This window comes from Athene noctua, chromosome 4, assembly GCF_965140245.1.
Source record: "Athene noctua chromosome 4, bAthNoc1.hap1.1, whole genome shotgun sequence".
Lineage (NCBI taxonomy): Eukaryota > Metazoa > Chordata > Aves > Strigiformes > Strigidae > Athene > Athene noctua.
Window position 1 is genome coordinate 29,826,995 of NC_134040.1, and position 18,632 is coordinate 29,845,626.

General features: G+C 35.9%; 1 protein-coding gene across 11 annotated transcripts in view; it reads right to left on the bottom strand.

Moving 5' to 3' along the window:
* Positions 1-1,020: 1,020 nt before the first annotated feature.
* Positions 1,021-18,632, bottom strand: part of FRYL (FRY like transcription coactivator) — a 172,668-nt gene continuing 155,056 nt past the window's right edge. For 9 of the 11 annotated variants that reach the window (XM_074904767.1, XM_074904764.1, XM_074904765.1 and 6 more), the window contains 7 exons: positions 17,001-17,150; positions 14,012-14,110; positions 9,356-9,424; positions 6,025-6,042; positions 4,966-5,076; positions 3,398-3,594; positions 1,021-3,047 (listed from right to left, as the gene is read on the bottom strand). In XM_074904767.1, coding sequence (XP_074760868.1) covers positions 2,789-3,047; positions 3,398-3,594; positions 4,966-5,076; positions 6,025-6,042; positions 9,356-9,424; positions 14,012-14,110; positions 17,001-17,150 — 903 coding nt within the window. In that variant the 3' untranslated portion in view covers positions 1,021-2,788. The remainder of the gene's footprint in view (positions 3,048-3,397; positions 3,595-4,965; positions 5,077-6,024; positions 6,043-9,355; positions 9,425-14,011; positions 14,111-17,000; positions 17,151-18,632) is intronic. The other 2 variants (XM_074904762.1, XM_074904760.1) reach the window with 1 other exon arrangement.

Below are 18,632 nucleotides of genomic sequence, written 5' to 3' on the forward strand. Positions count from 1 at the left end.
GGGAAATTCAGTACCACTTAACTTAGGTGTCATCTCTGCTAACTAGAGTCAAAGCAGCATTGCTTCTATTTGGTAAGATACAGAGCAGCCTAGCTGATCTGAACTATATGGAATGCTGCAAGAACAACTGGTATAAACAAGCAGTTGTTAAAGGCTCCAAGTGGCAGGTAAATGCAAAGAGCTGCCACTGCTTTCATCAGCTACTGCATGGACTGCAGCAGGCAGCAGTAATAAACAAGTTTTCCTTCCTCCTGTAGCATTCCTCAGTTCTGCAGTAGGTCTATGTGTTGTTTCTCTTACAGAATATATTTAATACTTCTACTGCTTGGTGCCAAAGTACAGCTCTGTATCCTTTTTGACTTTACTGCTCTGTCATGTCCCTGACAGCATACGCTGCGTATCATGGGCACTGGTTCCTAGACTCAGCAGGAAGAAAAGCTGCTCCTGACCTACGTGATTACGTAATTGGACAGGAGCAGCCTTCATGCTGCCAATTCTTCAAAGATGTCTTGAACTTGCCCTGTACAGCTTTTTCATGAAGAGATTCTTTTGCATGTGTTAGCTCAGTCAGTGCTGTATTTGCTGCATGTTACAGAAGATGTCTGATGTTTTGCTTGTTTCTAGACAGCTCTACCATAGCTTCAGATTGGCACAGACCTGGCACCAGGTCACATAGGGTGACAGCTTATGCAGTAGTTGAGAATGAGTAACTTTGGAAAGGCTTCACTAAGTTAAAGCAGTATCAGAGTCAGTGAGGCTGGCATGATTCTGCTCCATAGGGCAGGTTCCACTAGTCATTGTAAATGGAGAAAGATGTAACATAAGGAATTATGTATATAAATTCAGGTTTGAATTGCATGAGAAATTCTTTAAGAGCTTCAGAAAATGCCTAGGAAAGTGCTGTTGCACTGACAGGACATAAAAGGCAAAAACATTTCAGGGCACCCAGGCCTCTATTGTCAGTGTTTAGTCTGTTTAGCTAAAGTATTTAAACTCTAGCTTGTAAAAATACACAAAATGACAGATACAATGTCTTTTATTTTTACAAAAAAAGCTGGTAGAAGATGATGTAAATAAAAGTGTAATGCACCACTAAATAAAACTACTTATCCCCAGTAAATACTTATTAAATAATTAAGAACACCATCTACAGTACCACAAACCATCAAAATAATTCAATTTTATCAGGGACAGGGGAAAAAAAAATACAGTGATTATGGATGCGCCTTGACCAGTTACAGAGCTTGTTAGGATAACATAACTACTGTCAGCAGTCCAACAGCATGCACAGTGCCTTCAATTAATGCATTTCAGGATAATTACATTTCTAGTGGGGTCCAATTCCCCCAAAAAGGCAGAGCTAAGAATCAGTTCTACATTCTAAACTCTGGAATTAGAGCCCATTAAAAAAAAAATCACAGTGGGTAAGAGATGTATATAAAAATACTGGGTGTTCCTTTCAAATCACAGGAATCATGGGACTACTTTTTTACAAAAGGCTATTGGTTTCAACAGAATCCAGTTTGTTTAATGCTACAGACTTTGACACTGAACTGTGAGTATATTGCCTGTTTGCATGTTTTGGTAGTCAGTCTCTTTTTTTTTTTTATACAGTCCCACTTCCTTAGGCTTGAGTCATGAAGATGCATATATGTGCATTCAAACTCTTTGAACCCTGCAGACTACTCAGACTGCAAGTAATGTATGTGACTACTGATAGGGAGAACCCCCTCTTCCCCTCATAGCTTTATACACCTACTGTTTTAACAGTGCATTGCACAAATTTACAAGAAAAATACTGGTTTTGTACTATACAGTTTCTAGAATATATACAGAATAAAATAAGTTAACTTCTAAGGAGAGTTGCTGATGGGCAGCATATATCTTTAATGTACATTTTAAAGTCTCTGCAGGCAGCTACTTTTTGGTTAGTTGTTATCAATATTTGTAACATAAGCACTGATCAGAGAACTGAGCAGCATTCCAATAACGTTAACAGATATATTATTTTTTAGAAACACTGGGAAATCCCAGTTTAAAATATTATTAAATGTCCTAACATTTACACACTATAAGGATTAGATCTAATAAAATAAAATTTCTTCAAAAATAATCTTGCAGCTCTTTTAAGCATGCTCTGATACCTTATTTAACAATCATCCATACCTTCAAAAAACAACTGTCACATAGCCATACATTCTAACTCACACACATCCTCTCCTTGTTGCAGACAAGAAAAGCAAATAAAACATTGAAAAATCAGTGGATTTTGCAGTCGCAAGTCATTCTACTCATGTTTGACCACACATTCTTCATGACATTGCAAAGTGTCTCATTAGGTATTAGTTGATGATTATATCTATACTGCTGGAAAGCCAGGAAGCCTTGCAGGTCTTCAGCCAAAATAAACCAGCCTTGATTTTAGCCTCATCCCACCTGCGATATTGATTCAACCTTCAGAGACTGTTACTGCAACCACCATTTATAGTTCTGTTACAACAGAAAATAATGCATATGTATGCATTACATTTAAGCCCTTTTCCTTTCATGTAGTTTTTATACATAAATTTAATAAAAAAATACTACTGCCATACAGCTACTGTGTAGAAAGAGCAGTCAAATAAGATGTTTGCTTCAATGTTCAGATTTTTACTTTTGATTAAACAATTTCTTGCTGTGATGAAACTGTTGCTTGTCAGGCTTGCTGGGGTGTTTTGTTTTTTATGAAAGGTGCTCAGTAATAGTCTGAAGCATCTTCATTATCAGTTCTTTTCTGAATGACAGCTGTTCAGAATCCAGTGCTCACAACATTTATTCCTGGTTTGATTTTCCCTAGAAGCTGATAGGATTGCACCATGCGTAGAGACTCTCGAATTTCTAGATTAAGTTCCATCAGCTTCGAGCTGGCCTCAGACATATCTTGGTTGGAACCTACTACTGCAAAACTACCAGTTTGACCAAGTGTCTGATGACGGAAATATATGTGTAGCAGTGTCTGAACTGGGTCATCTTCAGAACTGCCAAAGATGTCATGGGGCCAAATAGATCTGTAAACACACAATTTGGATTTAAACATTAAAAAAATAGTTTTTAAACAGACATTTGAACAGAAGACATATAAAAATGCAAGAGAAATGTTTGTTCTATAGAGTTCTGATAATTAGCAGCATAATTTGCTCAAATTCTAAAGAACAAGTACTACTAGAAGGGCTTTTTTTTTTTTTTTTAAATTGCAAAATGCATATGAACAAGCTGTAATGAAGCAACAGTGCTTGTCCTTTTCAGCAAGGACATCTAGCAAGAGCTGGAAAAGACCTGGAATAGTGCCTATCCCTATCTTTAATTTAAAGAGGCCCATTAGCAAACTCAGGTCTGAAAGCAGTCCTTAAGCACTTACCTGAAAGCCTTGACCTGTGTTACAGCTGACACAAACTCCTTGTTTCTTAGCGTTTCAATGAGAGAGTGAATAGCTGTTTCTGTGCTAGCTTGGGAAGCCTCTGCTACTTCAATCTCTTCGATACCACTGTCAGACACAGCCTCGGCCTCTTTCAGACAGCTCTCCAAAAGAGCAAGTTCTTCAGACATATTTATGACCTAAACCAAACATAAGAGTTACGTTTTTCTAGTTTAAATGTATTTCAACCAAATTAACTTTCAGCAGATCAGACTTACATTTTTCTTCCACTTTGCAATCATGTGAGGCAGAAAAGGTACATCCAAATATTTGCTGCAGTTGCTTAAGTATACAGTTAATTTAATGACCCAAAGCATGCATGTCAGGTATTTGGGCTTTCCTCTAAAGAAGTTTCCATCTTACTTAGTTATTTAAAATTTTTTTTTTCAAAAAATAACTTTATTTTCTCCCCATTTCACTTAATAACAAACTGATAAGAATTAAAAACACTTTGGAAAAGTACAGCAGCAACTGGGTTATTACAAGGACAACTTAAATACGAAAAAAAAATCTGGAATACTGGTAGTCTAGCAGAATAACTGTAGTAAAATCTGCATATATAACACTATATTTGGCTTTAGCTCCAGTGTATGAGTAAAAGACAAGGCCATTGCTCAGAATATGATTCTACATCTGGCTGACTAGGGCAAGAAGTGGGACTGGTGTGATGCCAACCTTCCACAACATTCTCCAGACAGAAATGAATTCACATATTTGCAGTCTCTACAAGAATCTGGAAATCTAAGTGAGGAACATGCATTTTTTCCTAAGCTACTCAAAAACCAAAGACTTGCACCCTGCTTTTTCATCTTCCTCCCTACTGTATCAAGCAAGACAAGGACTATTTTTTCCTGCTACCTCTATTGCATTACAGACCCACATGAGAACTTTCAAAAGACATCATTAATAGTGTAATTCATTAAGATTAACATGATTAACATCACATATGTACCAGATGTGCACAGCTGAAGGGACACATTTTACTTCTGAAGTCAGTACAACTAAAAAATCAAGCAGAAGATGTCTACAATGCAATACTAACTGCACTTATGATAGGGACTAAGCTTGTAGAGTAATTGAATGGTGGCTGAAGTGACACAGTTACATAACTCAGCTGCTATCAAGTGACGGTGTTCATAACAGGAAACACTGGGGTGATGGAAAGGGGCTTCATCACTGAACTCTGTTGATTGGAGTTGATGTGCCTTGATTGTAGCTTGATTAGAATACACCAGGAGTGCTAGTGAAATATTTAAAACCCTCATCACTGGACTCCCTGCATTCCTGTCTATTTAAGAGCTTTCAAGCTGTACAAAAAATCAACACAGATAATTGAACATCTCAGAAAATTCTTGCAAGCTCTACTTTTATTAATTGGCTATAAAACAGCTGGTACCCTCCATCAGTTTCTAAAAAGATGTCCCCTGATGAAAATGTTATCAAAATGTATTTTACGTGATTTGGCTTTAAAATGTCAACAAGTAGTTGCTAAAGGGCATGTTTTTCATTACCTCTGCTTCTTTTCTGATTGTTTTTACTTGGCTGATGAGTTTGCAATAGGCCTGGAACAGAAGCAGCAACTGGAAATGCAACTTGTATAGCCTCCGACACAACTCCAGCTCCTACAAATATAAACAACATTATTATATTCAGGAAGTGCAAAACATCTACTGTCCAATTCAAGAGACAATAAATGACAACTTCTCCAGTATAGAATGTGCAAAATTAAAAGTAGTTATTTGGTTACTGAAGAAAATGCCAAAGAGATTTAGAAGCTAATGTAGCAGGAAGCTAGTGAAAAGCAGATGAAAGCTTCATTCAGTTCTAGATTTACAGGTAGCCTCTCTCACACAGGTTTAAAGTTTACATTTTAGTAAGTTACATTTCCAAGAAGGGGGGTAGGGTGGGATGTGAAGTGATTCAAAAGGCATTTTGAAATCTCATGTTCCAAGACAGAGTTTCATAGATTACTTACTTTTATTGTTGATATTTTACTGTTTTAAATTGAAGATCTAGTTACCCAAAAGAAGCAGTTGTGGTCTTCTAAGTATGGAATCTTTCCTAGCTATTAGTATAAATATGTAAGCACAGTCTATAACGTGGCCCCTTAGCTTACAACTGTCTGATAGAGTAAGAGGATAATAATTCCATTCTTGGAGGTAAGAATAATGTTTCCTTTATAAAAGGTAGCTCTGATTCTATTTTAGAAAATACCATGTGATATATTCTTAAGGAAATGAGACAGCAGCATTAACTTACGCAGTCTTGCTTCCATTTTTATGCATTTAAAATACTAGTCAAAGTGGAGACAGTGTTAATACTGCTTTACATACAGACATAAAAGCTAGTGCTAATGGAATAATCTTCTATAATGTTCTACTAACTACAGGATGCTATTATCTACAAAGGACCAACAGTTCAATGAGTTAGATGATGCAAAATTGAAGCACACAGCATTTCTGTAATAGTCTATGACAAGACATCACTATGTCACAAATGGACAAGACAGATGGAGACCAGTTTGGTGACTGGCATGGTTAAGTATTTGATAAATGAAGAACATCACTTACTGCTAGAATTTCCATTTGCTAAGCAAGAAGATGAGCAGGTCACAAAAATACAAAGAAAGAAAAAAGATCAAGAATTAGCATAGGAAATAATTTTAATTAGGGTAAAAGATGTCCCAGGTAAAATGGAGAAAGAAATACAAGTAACATGCTCCAAATATACCCTGAATGGAAAAAATTAGCAGACTGCATTTGAAGTGAAATTACTTGCTGCTATCACTAATAATAGATAGCATTGGCTTTGTTGTCCCACAACATGAGTAACATACTTCACTTAGAACCCTGTCTGGTCTTTATACATTGTATAGCCTTAAAGGTGTGCAAATTTGAGGAAATCAGAACCAAGGAGACTTTGGTCTGAACATCTGTACGATGCTGCTTACTTGTTCTGTACTACTATAGTTTAAGCAAAAATAATGCCTTTTAAAATTTGAGATGTAATTTTAATTTGGATTCTGGATCAGTTCAGAAAATTCCTGGTTTTGCTAAACCCAATTCTCAACACCTCACTGTGAGATTTCTAGTTTTACTGCACTTGGTTTTTACAAGCTATTTCAGAAAAAATGTTTGGGAAAGAGGGACGGAGAGAGAAATAATCTGAAAATATATGTGTCAGACTAGGGACAAGAATTTCACTTCTGTGCTTTTGATGGTATTTAAACAAGTATAACGGTCATAGTAAACATATGAAGGTACAACCGTTGTCTGATTCAACAGGCAGTAAAGCAGTTATACATGATGTGTACAGTAAGTTATGTACTATGTGCTTAACATTATAAACAATGCATGTTTCTATTCTGTACCCTGTGCTTTCATATACATAGCACAATTATATAGGCAAAAACTTCTGAGGCATAGAACACTGCAAAGAGGTAAGATATTGAACTGGCAAAGTTGACAATAATTTCTATGATTCACTTTAATGAAGCACAGAGAATTAGACTTGGATGAATGGCAGGCTTGATTATTTAGTATTTTTAGTCATTAAGTTCCAGGATTCTCTAAACCAATCTTATTATTACTCTAAAACATAAATAATCCCTTTTCCCAAAATCACACCTTGATAGCTACTCTAAAAATTCAAGATAGGTTTTCCTTTAAAAATGGCTTTGAACAGCTTCAGTGTCTTTCACAGATTTGCTCCCTTGAGAAATCTCATTTTTCTATCTGCCAGTCCTGTACAGTCTGGCTAGCCAGAGACTAGATGCATTCTTTCAGGCTTGCGTGTAAGTACTAATAGCAAAAAGCCAATAATTAAATTTACTTGCAAGTCTGCTGGCAATGCATGAGCCAGAACAGAATGCATGAGCCAGAACAGAATTCATCTCACTACTCCTTTCTTACCTGTATTGACCACAGTGCTAAAAATTACTAAGAAAATTTTATTTGTGTTAGCGAATGAAAAATACATGTTCAATGAAGCAACTCTTGTTTTCCTGAGCAAGACAACACTTACATATTTTTAGCATTAACTGGTTGACTGGATAGACTTATCAGCCCCACGTTCCATCTACAAGGACTTTTGAAACAATGATCTTACACTTGGTAACTTCTCAATCTCCTTCAAGTCGCTATAAGCTTCTGTGAATAAATTCAGAACTTCTGTAAATTGTGTATATTTATGAAGCAGGATAACAGGACTCTGCCTTCTCAATGGATGCTATATATTAAATGATTTTAACTGAACCTGCAAGTGGCAAGGAGCACATAAAGAAAAAATTGCCAGCATGTCTGGCAGGCTAGGATTGAAAACCAAAATCAAAACAGGTCCCCACAAATAATCAATGTGAATGGTCACATAACTCCTTTTCAGAGGCGGTCTTTAAACCCTGCAGAAACAGGGTTTCTGCAGACAAAACCGTCTCACTCAGAATCCTGGATTCTCTCAGTGCAAGCCGAATGAAAGCCTGCACATGGCTTTTCCTCCATTTCTTAGTTTCCATAGCTATACAGTGGGAACAGTAACATTTGCCTTTATGGTAAGAACAGTTATGTTCAAACAGTTAAATGTCTGAACAGTTTCTTAGAGTATATAAACAACATTCTAAATATGGACTGAAATACACAAATGCTGCTTTTTTATTAATATATAGAACATTTACTGAATTGTAATAGTAAACGTTGTTACATATTTCTAAACACCTGCCAGTCAGTACACAAAGATGTAAACCAAGTTTAAAATTTACTAAACATGTTTATAGGCAAAGCAAAAATCTTTGCAAATGGTAGCAAATTATTTTGCTCTCTTACCTAAGCTTATCCACATGAACTATTTTTTTAAAAACATGCAACTGCAATGCAATATAAAAATCAACAGTATTATCATCACAAGTTTCACTGCTTTAAAAATTCAGGTGCATTTTGTGATTGAATTTTTAAAAAGCCACAAATACAGATGAGATCAAATAAGAAGAATGTAGACATTTCTGTTGCTGAACACTATATTTTCAGCAGCAGAAACATAACCAAGCGCATCAATGAAGAGAGTCTGACTGAATAAAAGGAATAAAATTCCTCCTTTTTCAGCTGGGATTTGGGATTTTTGTCAAAATGTCATTGTGAAAAGGTAAGCTCATCTGCTACCTGCAATTCTACTTCCTTAGTTTTTATTACAGGACTCTAGATGGCAGATTCCTTGCACTTACTAATGATAGGTTTAGGATGTGCTTTTTTATCTACAGTGTCAATATTATGCTGCTGTTGTTTGAAAAAAAGAAAAAAAAGTCCTAGTCTACCTGGAAAAATGCTATCACATACTATAGCAATTAGTAATATTAAACATAGAATGCCATGCAAATACAAAATATTGAACTAATAGTTACTTCACCTATTGTTGTTAGATGATATTTTGACAGAAGTGTTTAATGAGATTTTTGCCATACTGCTACTTTACTCCCTGTTCCTTCCCATTCAAATAACGGCTCCAGAAAGGTCATACGTATTTATATAGTACTAATTATATTAAATTCAGTAGAGGTTTTTGGCTAGACAGTTTATCTGAGCATATAAGCAGAATGCTAATCTTTTTTCTTCTGGAAACAGCTGCAGAAAAGCAGACTTGCTGGTACACAGATGGTATCTAGTCTGCTTATCTACTCAGTGTTATTAAGTCTAGAACCCAAGATGGGTTGCCAGGTTTTATTAAAAAGAGCCCTTTCTATTAGACCACTACTTCATAAGAAGCTGAGTTTTCAAAAGATATGATGATAACTGAAATTAAAAAATCTTTTTAATAAATTTTTAATCTCTCTGCAAATATTGGAATTTTTGTGCAACAGATATAAATATGCTTTTTAATCTCTTATCCAGAGACTTGCAAATGACATACACCTACCTGGGCATCTGTATTAGTGCCATGAATACCATCATCAGTACCAAATGTTCTTTTGCAGTCTTCTAGCCACTGCAAAATAAATATAAACAAGATTAAATATCTTCTGAAACAGAGCAAACTGAAGGCTGTGTTAAAATTGCATAAAACACCTCATCAAGTCTTGCTCATTCTCAGATTCTGTTTACCAATTTTGTTTCCACGAATAATTTCCACTCTAATATTCACTTTATATTTTTAGTTTTTATTGCATCCCTTCCATTGTAAACTTCCTGTAGCCTTCATTATCCCAGATGGGGATAGTACACTTCAGCATAAATACTAATCTGTGGTTGAATTTGAGTACCGTTATAGTGAGACGTGTGAGAGGGTGGAGGCAGGAAATTCCCTTTCATTAAACAAGATCGTATTTTCTCTTTCCTTGCTGCACAAGGTTTACACCAACATGATTTCTCAACATTTAAAATACAGCACTAATTCAAATTAAAGAGTAAGTGTAAACCTATTATATTTCTTGGGGCTGCTTTGGAAACAGAAGGGAATAGAGCTCCCCTGTACAACTAGATGCAAAGTGCAGGTTTACTGGATGAGAAGGAAAAGAATTCTTCAACAGAAGTTTAGCATCACCTCCAGTTCATATATCAGGGAGACAAAGTGTTCTCACATTACACAATGCAAACGTGCAGATTCCACTCTCTCTCATGAATACAGGGCTGTATTTAACCCCAGTTCCTGCAGCAGACAAGTTCATTAATTTCAGTGGGTAATCTCTTCTATCTTTAACTGATACCAAATTTAGAAGTGTTCATGTAAAGCATTTGCAGAATCAAATATGCTCTTATTGGACAATACAACCTCATCATCTCATCGACACAGTGCCCAGCATATTTTTCTGTACAGTACAAACAACTGCAAGCATGAGGTAATTTGGGTATTACTGAAATGGGAATGCGTCACATTCAGATGAAGTGCAGATTATCCTCTGAAATGAAGAACAGGCTCTATACATCCAAGGAAGAATAATTTAGCATACTGTGTACTTGATAATCTTGAGTCTCACAGGAAATCTTAGTGACCTTTTTCTAACCTTTGTCTGATGCAAGAAAAAAAAATGTGATTTCCCATCTGCTCAATTTAATAAAGGTTACTTAGTGAATTAACTAGGCCTGTGTGCTTATCAAGAGGAGAAATGGAATTCTCTAAACACTGCAGTGTCAGTTTCAATTAGTGACATGGATACCAATGTACGCAGCAAATCTCATTTTTCTTTATCTGACAGCATCCATCAGTAACAATGGAATAGGTCTGCACTGGAACAAACAGCATCAGCAATTGGGAAGCTAGTATTTATTTTCGCACACTGCCCTTCTAAGATCTTTTTAAAATCTTAAAACCATTCTGGATAAAGGGTGTGTCTAGAATGTTATGATATACGTATAACCTTGTATTTCCTATCACATTTATCTGATTGAGTATCTCTGTTCCTAATACACACATGAAGTCAACACAGTTTCCTTGCAAGGAAATAGAACAGTAGCTCTAAAAAGGTGACAAAATTAATTTGCTAAAAATTTTTAGAGAATGTATGTTCAGCATGGTAGAATGACCTCAGTTTCCTATTGGGAATAGCAATAGATTGTGTGACAAAATAATCTTCTTTATATGTTTACTTTACATCAATTTATGTTTTCCCCATATATCTCTTACAAAGATACAGGATGAAGAGCGTTACTGAAAGCGTAATATAGGGAAGTCTGTGGTTGATCTTGGTCATAGCACAGGTTGGTTTGCCAGATTAACCCCAAAACAGACATTCCAAACCACTCCCTATACTACTGGTACCCTTCTCTTATCTCAGTGCGTACATAGGTAAGAGTTTCAAGCAACTTTTAAAATTTATTTCATGTGAATGCCAGTACAACACACATCACTGATAGTGACAAACATCATCTCAACAATTTTTCATTGAAGATGTTAATGTACAGATTTTGCCAGTGGTTGGTTCTAGAGGATTCCAAATTAATATTGAGATTATATTTATTTAAATATCTGTTAATTTATATTTACTTTATTATACAAGAGCCCAACCAGTTTAGATCATCTTTCTGCATGTTTCTATGAAAAAAGCAAGGATCTACAATACACTCATTATGTGTTCTGCCTTAATACTTTCAGATTGAATAGGATACATGGCACAATTGCCTGCAATAACTGAAATTCAGATTTGACTTGAGGAAGTCTCTTTCAGTCATTCCCTATACTCTGTTAAATAGGACAGAATAAGAAAACCAATAAAACATATCTCAAAAGTAGCTTTGGAAGATTCTTGGTCTACATATACTATATAATACACACCCCAAAAAACCTAAGGACCAACATCTGAAGAAATGCTTTTTAAAAAAGTTTTAGAAACATTAATTATCTGAGATAATTAGTCATTACTTCTAAATTAACATGCTAAATAAATAAAGAATGCACTAAGCTAAATGACATGCTATCAAGAGTCAGAAATGATTGGTCAAAGCTATAAATTTCTTCCTCCTCAATACTGCTTCTTTCTGTTTATGAATCATTAAATAAAAATAAAACCCTGGCAAAATGCCCTCCGTTGTTTCACAGAAATTCCTTTCATCCTATGAACCTTTTTCCTGCTCCAGTCACTCACAAATCCTGTGGCAGAAGACAGGCTGACCACAGAAACATGTTACTGGACACCCTTTTGACAGCTGCACTACAGAAAAACACCACTCTCTCACTATGATATAATGACAGAGGCCATCAAACTGATATCCATATTCCTTTATCAAGTAAATAAAATACAAACAAGCTCTTAATATCCAGCATGGATTTATGTCGATATGATATGTGGGAGTGCAAAATTAGCTAAAAACACATTAAGTGAACTCATGGCCATCTCTAAGGGACACAATTTCAACTCATCATACATTGACAAATCAGCCAAACAATACCATTTCTTATTGCTATGATAAAACTGTAGGCTAAATAAAGAGTTTATAAACAGAGAATTCCCTAATATTTGTATAGTCACCATTCTATGCACACACACGAGCTCCTCTCTACCTTGCCACAAACCTTCCTGTCTGACCCTGGGGCAAACCAGGTAGCCGCTCTGTGCCTCTGTGTTGCTCTCTAAAATGAGGAATAAAATACATTATTTTCTCATCGGAGTGATGACAGCATTATGCATTGGAGATTGTCAGACATTAAATATTACATCAAGTAAGGTAATCTTAGTCGTTAGATGAGAACTTTGTTTCTGATTAAGCCTGGCTTATTATATTAAGCCTCATGAGTTAGTTTACAAATAAATTATCACCACAGAGCAGGGCAAAAAATGTAGCAACTCTTTAGCAGAAATGCTGGCTTGGATCCTAGAAACAGTTTATCTACATCAACAGTGCTGTGTGGCATACTTTAGCATTGGTTTTGAGAAAACTGTGTTTGAGATCCTTTCCACAAAAAAGTGGATGTCTATTCTATTCAACAGATGAATCGTCATCAATCTTTGCAAGGCAGAGGCCATCATTTCCTAATAAACTTAGCATGCTCAAGAAACATGGAGCCACTTGTGCTGCAAAATACAGTTCTGACAAGATATGGCTTGAATTCTGGTTCTGTTTCACATCACTCAAGGTTGCCTATACGGCCATTGTCATGGTCTCACAGGCTGATGAAATCAGTAAAAAGTTCCTTCAACTGCATCTTAAATATTCCTAGGAATCACCTTCTCTCTACAACAAAAGCCCCGTATATTCACTCTCTCTGTACCTGCAAAATTGGTTGTAGATCCATGTTTTCTTTTGATTCTCGAAATAGAAATCTTACCTGTTTCAGTTTTCTGAAGTTAGTATCTTCCTTTCTGAACTTCATAGAAAGGTTCACAAAAACAAATGTACAGACACTCACTATAGAAATTTTCAACTTTTAAACTTCGTGTTTCATTGCAAAAAAAGGATATAACCACTAACGTATACCTTGAACTGTATTATTCTAAATAACTGACAGAAATGTCACCCTCAGTGGGATCCAGTTACAGGATGAGAGATCTATATTATGTGTCTATGTATGACACAGTTGTTTAAGCCCCCATTTAAGCCAGTCAACAAAAAGAAGTCTGAAGACCTATTCAGCTGAGCAGCAAGTCAGTATGTGTATTAGGATAAAATATATTGCTTTCTTGACGACTTCTATTATATTGACTTGATTGTTGTTGAATACTATGGGTGTTAAGGCACTTAATTCACATACAAATAGTTATCTGTAAATGTCTTTATCTGGAGGCGAATCCCATCCTTCTAGTCTAATAAAATAAGCCAGAACATTCATAAAGAAAAAAGTTACCATAATTTATTGATATTCATGTTAAAAATACTTGAATATTGAAGAGGATTTTAAAATTTTCCCAATGCTTGTACATTTGTGCAAAGTTATATACTCAAAGTTGATTTCAAAAATAAATTTCATATAAGAAAAACCTCAGATTCAGATTATACACATATAATAGTAGTAAGAAAACGAAACAAGATTTTTTTTCCTACAGTTTACTTTTAAATACCCATGTTGAGAAATAAAGACCTGCAACATTTTCTTGATGAGTAGGTTCTAATAAAATTTTTAGGTTTGAAATATAAGACTCACCTGTTCTGCTGCCTCTCTTTTGACATTATAGGTATCCAAATGTTCCTGGAGCTCTAGAACACTGAACTTCAATGTTTCTAGCAGGCCACAAGACATTAGCTGGAAGATAAAAGCAATCACCTCTGTAGTCATGTAACATCTGGCTATAATCCATATAGTCTAATATATAAATTGTATAATATGAAATTCCAAGTCCATATTTGGAAAAACAATCAAATTAGAATTAGTTGGGTACAGATCACTTGTGACACCTCTGAGTTAGTAAAGTAACACACGTAGCTATATCAGTTGAATGAGCAAACAACTGTTTTGATTCCAAAATTAGAAGGGCAGTACCTAGTTAGCACCTGAAAGATATTTCAAAGGGGTTTTTAGATCTTTCAGAAAAAATAATATTTGATATGCTCACAGCTAGTGTAAATAGAATAGCCTGCAGCAAGAAAAAAAGGTACTGCTGGATTGCTCCTATAGCAACCTAAGGAGTGTCCGATGAGGGTTACTTGCCCTTCTCAATATACAAACTATACCACCAGCAGAGGCTGCCATCTAGGAACCAGGAACTGTCAAAGCAGGAACTGTTAGGTATTTGAAGAATTTTCTACCATTAACGCCTGTCTTTTTTAACATAAATCAGAATCTCTTCTTACCTGAGGGGCTGCTACCTTAGCTTTGCTCCACACCATTTCTCCCTGTAATTTTATTTCCACTTAGGTTTTTCTTATTAATCCTTCTCCTGTCGTTTCCTGTAATAATCATGCCTCTAACAGGATGATTCCTCCTACACACTGGTCATCCCTTGCACACATGAAGAGCTCTGCACTCTTCTCCAATCTCTGTTACCTGGCACCTCTTGGTCAGCTTGAAAGTGCAAGCACAAAGACTGTGATCACAAAATTGTGGCACGGAGAGTCACAGTATCCCACATTCCTCAGGCAGGGGTGGGAATTATGCTTACATGTTTTTCCAAATTAAGACAGGGCTACTCCCAACGTCTATGTCCACATCAACTAAGCAGCAAGTCATGGCTCTCTGACACGATGCCACTCTGCACTCAACATGTGCAATAACGTCAGTGGGCATCTTGTATCAGCACTAGGCTACGAGCCACTTCCAAATCACCCATGAACCTGTGCTTTGATGGAAGGGGGCATCTTTCTGCTGAAAACTTTCTGAATGAATCAAAGGCCCAATCTGAATCAAGTGCCAATCCTGTACACATGAGTAGACATCACAAAACCAAAGATTTGTGCATGAATGTTATTTTGGATTAGCCATTTTTTCTTAGTGAGATGTAAGCTGATAAACAAGTAGGTTCCTTTCAGTTAAATTATTTGGAGAGGAAAGATTTATCTACACAGTATTTGTCAATGTAACAACACTAATCCATGTATGTGCATACATATGCATGTATGTATACTTGTGTGCATATATATTTATTATTCCTTATATATGTGTGTGTATATATATGTATTTGCTTATTTTTTAAAACACACATGCTGTTCTAGCTAGACACTAGTGTAACTCTTCTTGTGGCTTCTCATCCTAAAGAAATTTCTTCTTTTGACTAATTCTTACTACCTGGAAAGAAGCATAAGTTAAACAAAAAACATTACACATGGTTCCCTTGAAATGCACTATTTGCTTCATGCTTTTTTAGTCCCCATATTCTAAAGTGAGAGCATAAGAACAAAGTTGCCCCTTAGCACCAAGGGAAAAAAACAGGTCAGGTCAGGAGAAGGGTCTCACACTGGGTCAAGGCCAAAGATCCATCTATCTCAATCCTCCACCTGACAATGTCTAATAGCAGTTGCTTAAGGAAGGGCAGAACAGGGCAAGCATGTGGTGACCCACTTGCTCCAGAATGCTTTCTTAGCCTTTGTCAACATGTTGTTCTGCATATTAAAAAAAACTATCCAGGGCTATTTCTTTCATGAATCTCTTTAGCTGCTTTTTGAAAACATGAGCAGACACTGTAAAAAAGGACAGGGTTTCACAGTTTGATTAGGTATCACATGAAGCATCACCTATCTTTGGTTCTGTATGTTTTGTAAATCACTGCTAGTTTAATTTGATCATCCTTAACATCAAATAAGACAACACCACAATAATTTCAATCACTTTTCTGTGATAATGAAGACATCTATGGACAGATTTCTCTCCTAAAGAGCTAAAAATATCCCAGCCTGCATACTCATATCCTATATGGAAGCCATTCCACCTATTTCACATTTATGTTGTGGTCTTTCTTGGAACCCTTTTTAGTTCAACTGTATTTTCTCTGAGCAGGGGATCAGAACTGCCCCCAAAATTCAGGTTGTAGGTATATTGGGGATATGTACATTAGCTCAATTCTAGCATAACTTTTTTTGACTGCTGCTGAACACTGAGCTGACTTCTCACATTAATATTTATTATGACCCAAGATTTCAAGTTGCATAACAACAAACTTTCATTGTATATTTGTAGCTAGAATGTTTTTCTCATGCATCACTGAATATATACATAAACAACACAATCTAAAAAGGCAGAGTTGCTGCTAGATAAGTAGTCTTCTTTCTTCTTCTCTGTGGGAACAAACAGGGAAGGTAAAGAATAGCAAGGGAATTTAAGTGATACCTAGTATCAGTAAATTCCCTCACTGTTCATTGTTACAGCTGGAGGTTACTTTTGGAGAAAATGCACTTCTACCTTGTGTTTTCAAATGTTAATGATACACAGCGGCCACCTAACATTTTAATTTCTTTCTGATTTCAGTTACAAAAAGAATTTATTTTTTTTTAAACATCCCAGAATTATTCAGATGATTCAATTAGTGATGTCAGAGAGCAACCTTTTAAAAGGCAAAAATATAATTAACACATTTTATTCAAACCTTTGAAAATCTTCCCAAGCATTTCTATTTTCCAAATATTAAAGCCTCATTTTGTATGTTACATAAAAATGTTTAAGCAGACAGATATTTCAGTGTGTAAGTTTATGAAATTTTTACCGTTTCCGCATCCACAAAGACTGTTGGACATTCTGAACATATCATCATCACTTCCAGAGAACTTTTAAATTTTGTTCCAATGCGCTGTAGACTTTCGCCAAGAAAGCTGACTGAATCATTTGTTATAGATACAAACTTTCTTTGAATGGTCTAGGAATCAAATCAGAAAAAGATTTATTTTACATTGTATTTTACTAGCCCTCCCTCTGGCTTTTTAGATTAAGAATTTCAGGGCTAATTGCCATTATGACAGCATATATTTTTGTCAATAAATTATGAACTAATACATAATTCACTCCAAATATTCATGTAAAACTAGCTCCAGAAAATGCAATCAGTCAATACACAAAACCAGCCTCTATCTATAAAGACGATTACTCCTTTCACATCTAGGCCTTTAGCATCAGTAGAGCTGGGTGACTATTTATCTTCATGCAGTATAGACAGTAGTTCATTTTCAAGTGTTTGTGTTGCAGAAAATTATACAGAGTTTTACAAGTCAGAATATGACCTCTGTAGCACAATCTCCAAAACTGCCACCTGCAGGGTTTCTACCTTCTTCAAAAATCAGTTCTATGTATATCATGTTTGATTATGGAGACTGTCAGCTCGGCCTAATACAACACTGTGCTTTGCTATATATTACTTCATAAATCCTAGAAAGTTACATGTAGAATAAAAATATGCAAAGATATTTACAGCTGCAAAGTGTAGGAGCCAGAAGGCAAAATGGAAAAGTCCAGTCAAACAGGGCATCCAGGCTCTCATTTAATCATTTTAACCCTCCTCTGTACCCAGTAGCAATTCCTCAGGAATGATTCCTTGCCCAGGCTCAAGCCCTGGATTGCTATTGCCCGTTTTCCCAGAATATCCACCTTTCCAGCTGACTGAGGGATATCCTGTCAAGCCACAGAAAGTTGCCTTTGTTTCTAGCTCCCTCTTTAGCGAACACAAGAGAATATGAACCCCCGTTTCACCATTTCAGGACACAAATGAATGTGTGAAAAGCAACTACAGCTAAGCTTTTGTATAATACAGAGAAACTAAACTCCTGATGCCTAGATGAAGCAAAAAGACAAAAATCTAAAACGTAACAGGAATTTTATAGTGCTGTGGCAAAATACTTAGTTCAACTAAAAATGGGTATAGATTAGCAAACAAGTTATTCCATGAGTAAGGTAGAGCATGAATTATTCACTTGTAAGTGACTTCATGGTGCTAACCCTAAACCTGCCCATATATATAGGATAAAATGCATGCTAGCACGGTAAAACAAAGTGCAGCTTTCACTGAGAAATTTATTATGATATACCAAACATCAGGTAAAATTAATGCTGGCGATATTAGAAAGGGTTGGAGTCATAAGATCTTGGTTTGTAGTACTGAATCTGCTCTTAGCTCACTTGGCACGTTGCCTGTAAATAAAATAGATTAATTGTGCTTCTCCTATCACATAAAAAGTTGCAAAGAATAATGTACATCCAAGTGGCACCACTTTGAAAATGTAAAAACCCATCCCCTACATACAGGGAGGAGGGAGTGAGAAAAATTAAACCATAGGCATTTTGTGTTGGATACCAGATCTATGAGGTAAATGTAGTGAAACAGAGGCGTTTCCAGCTTTAGTGGATC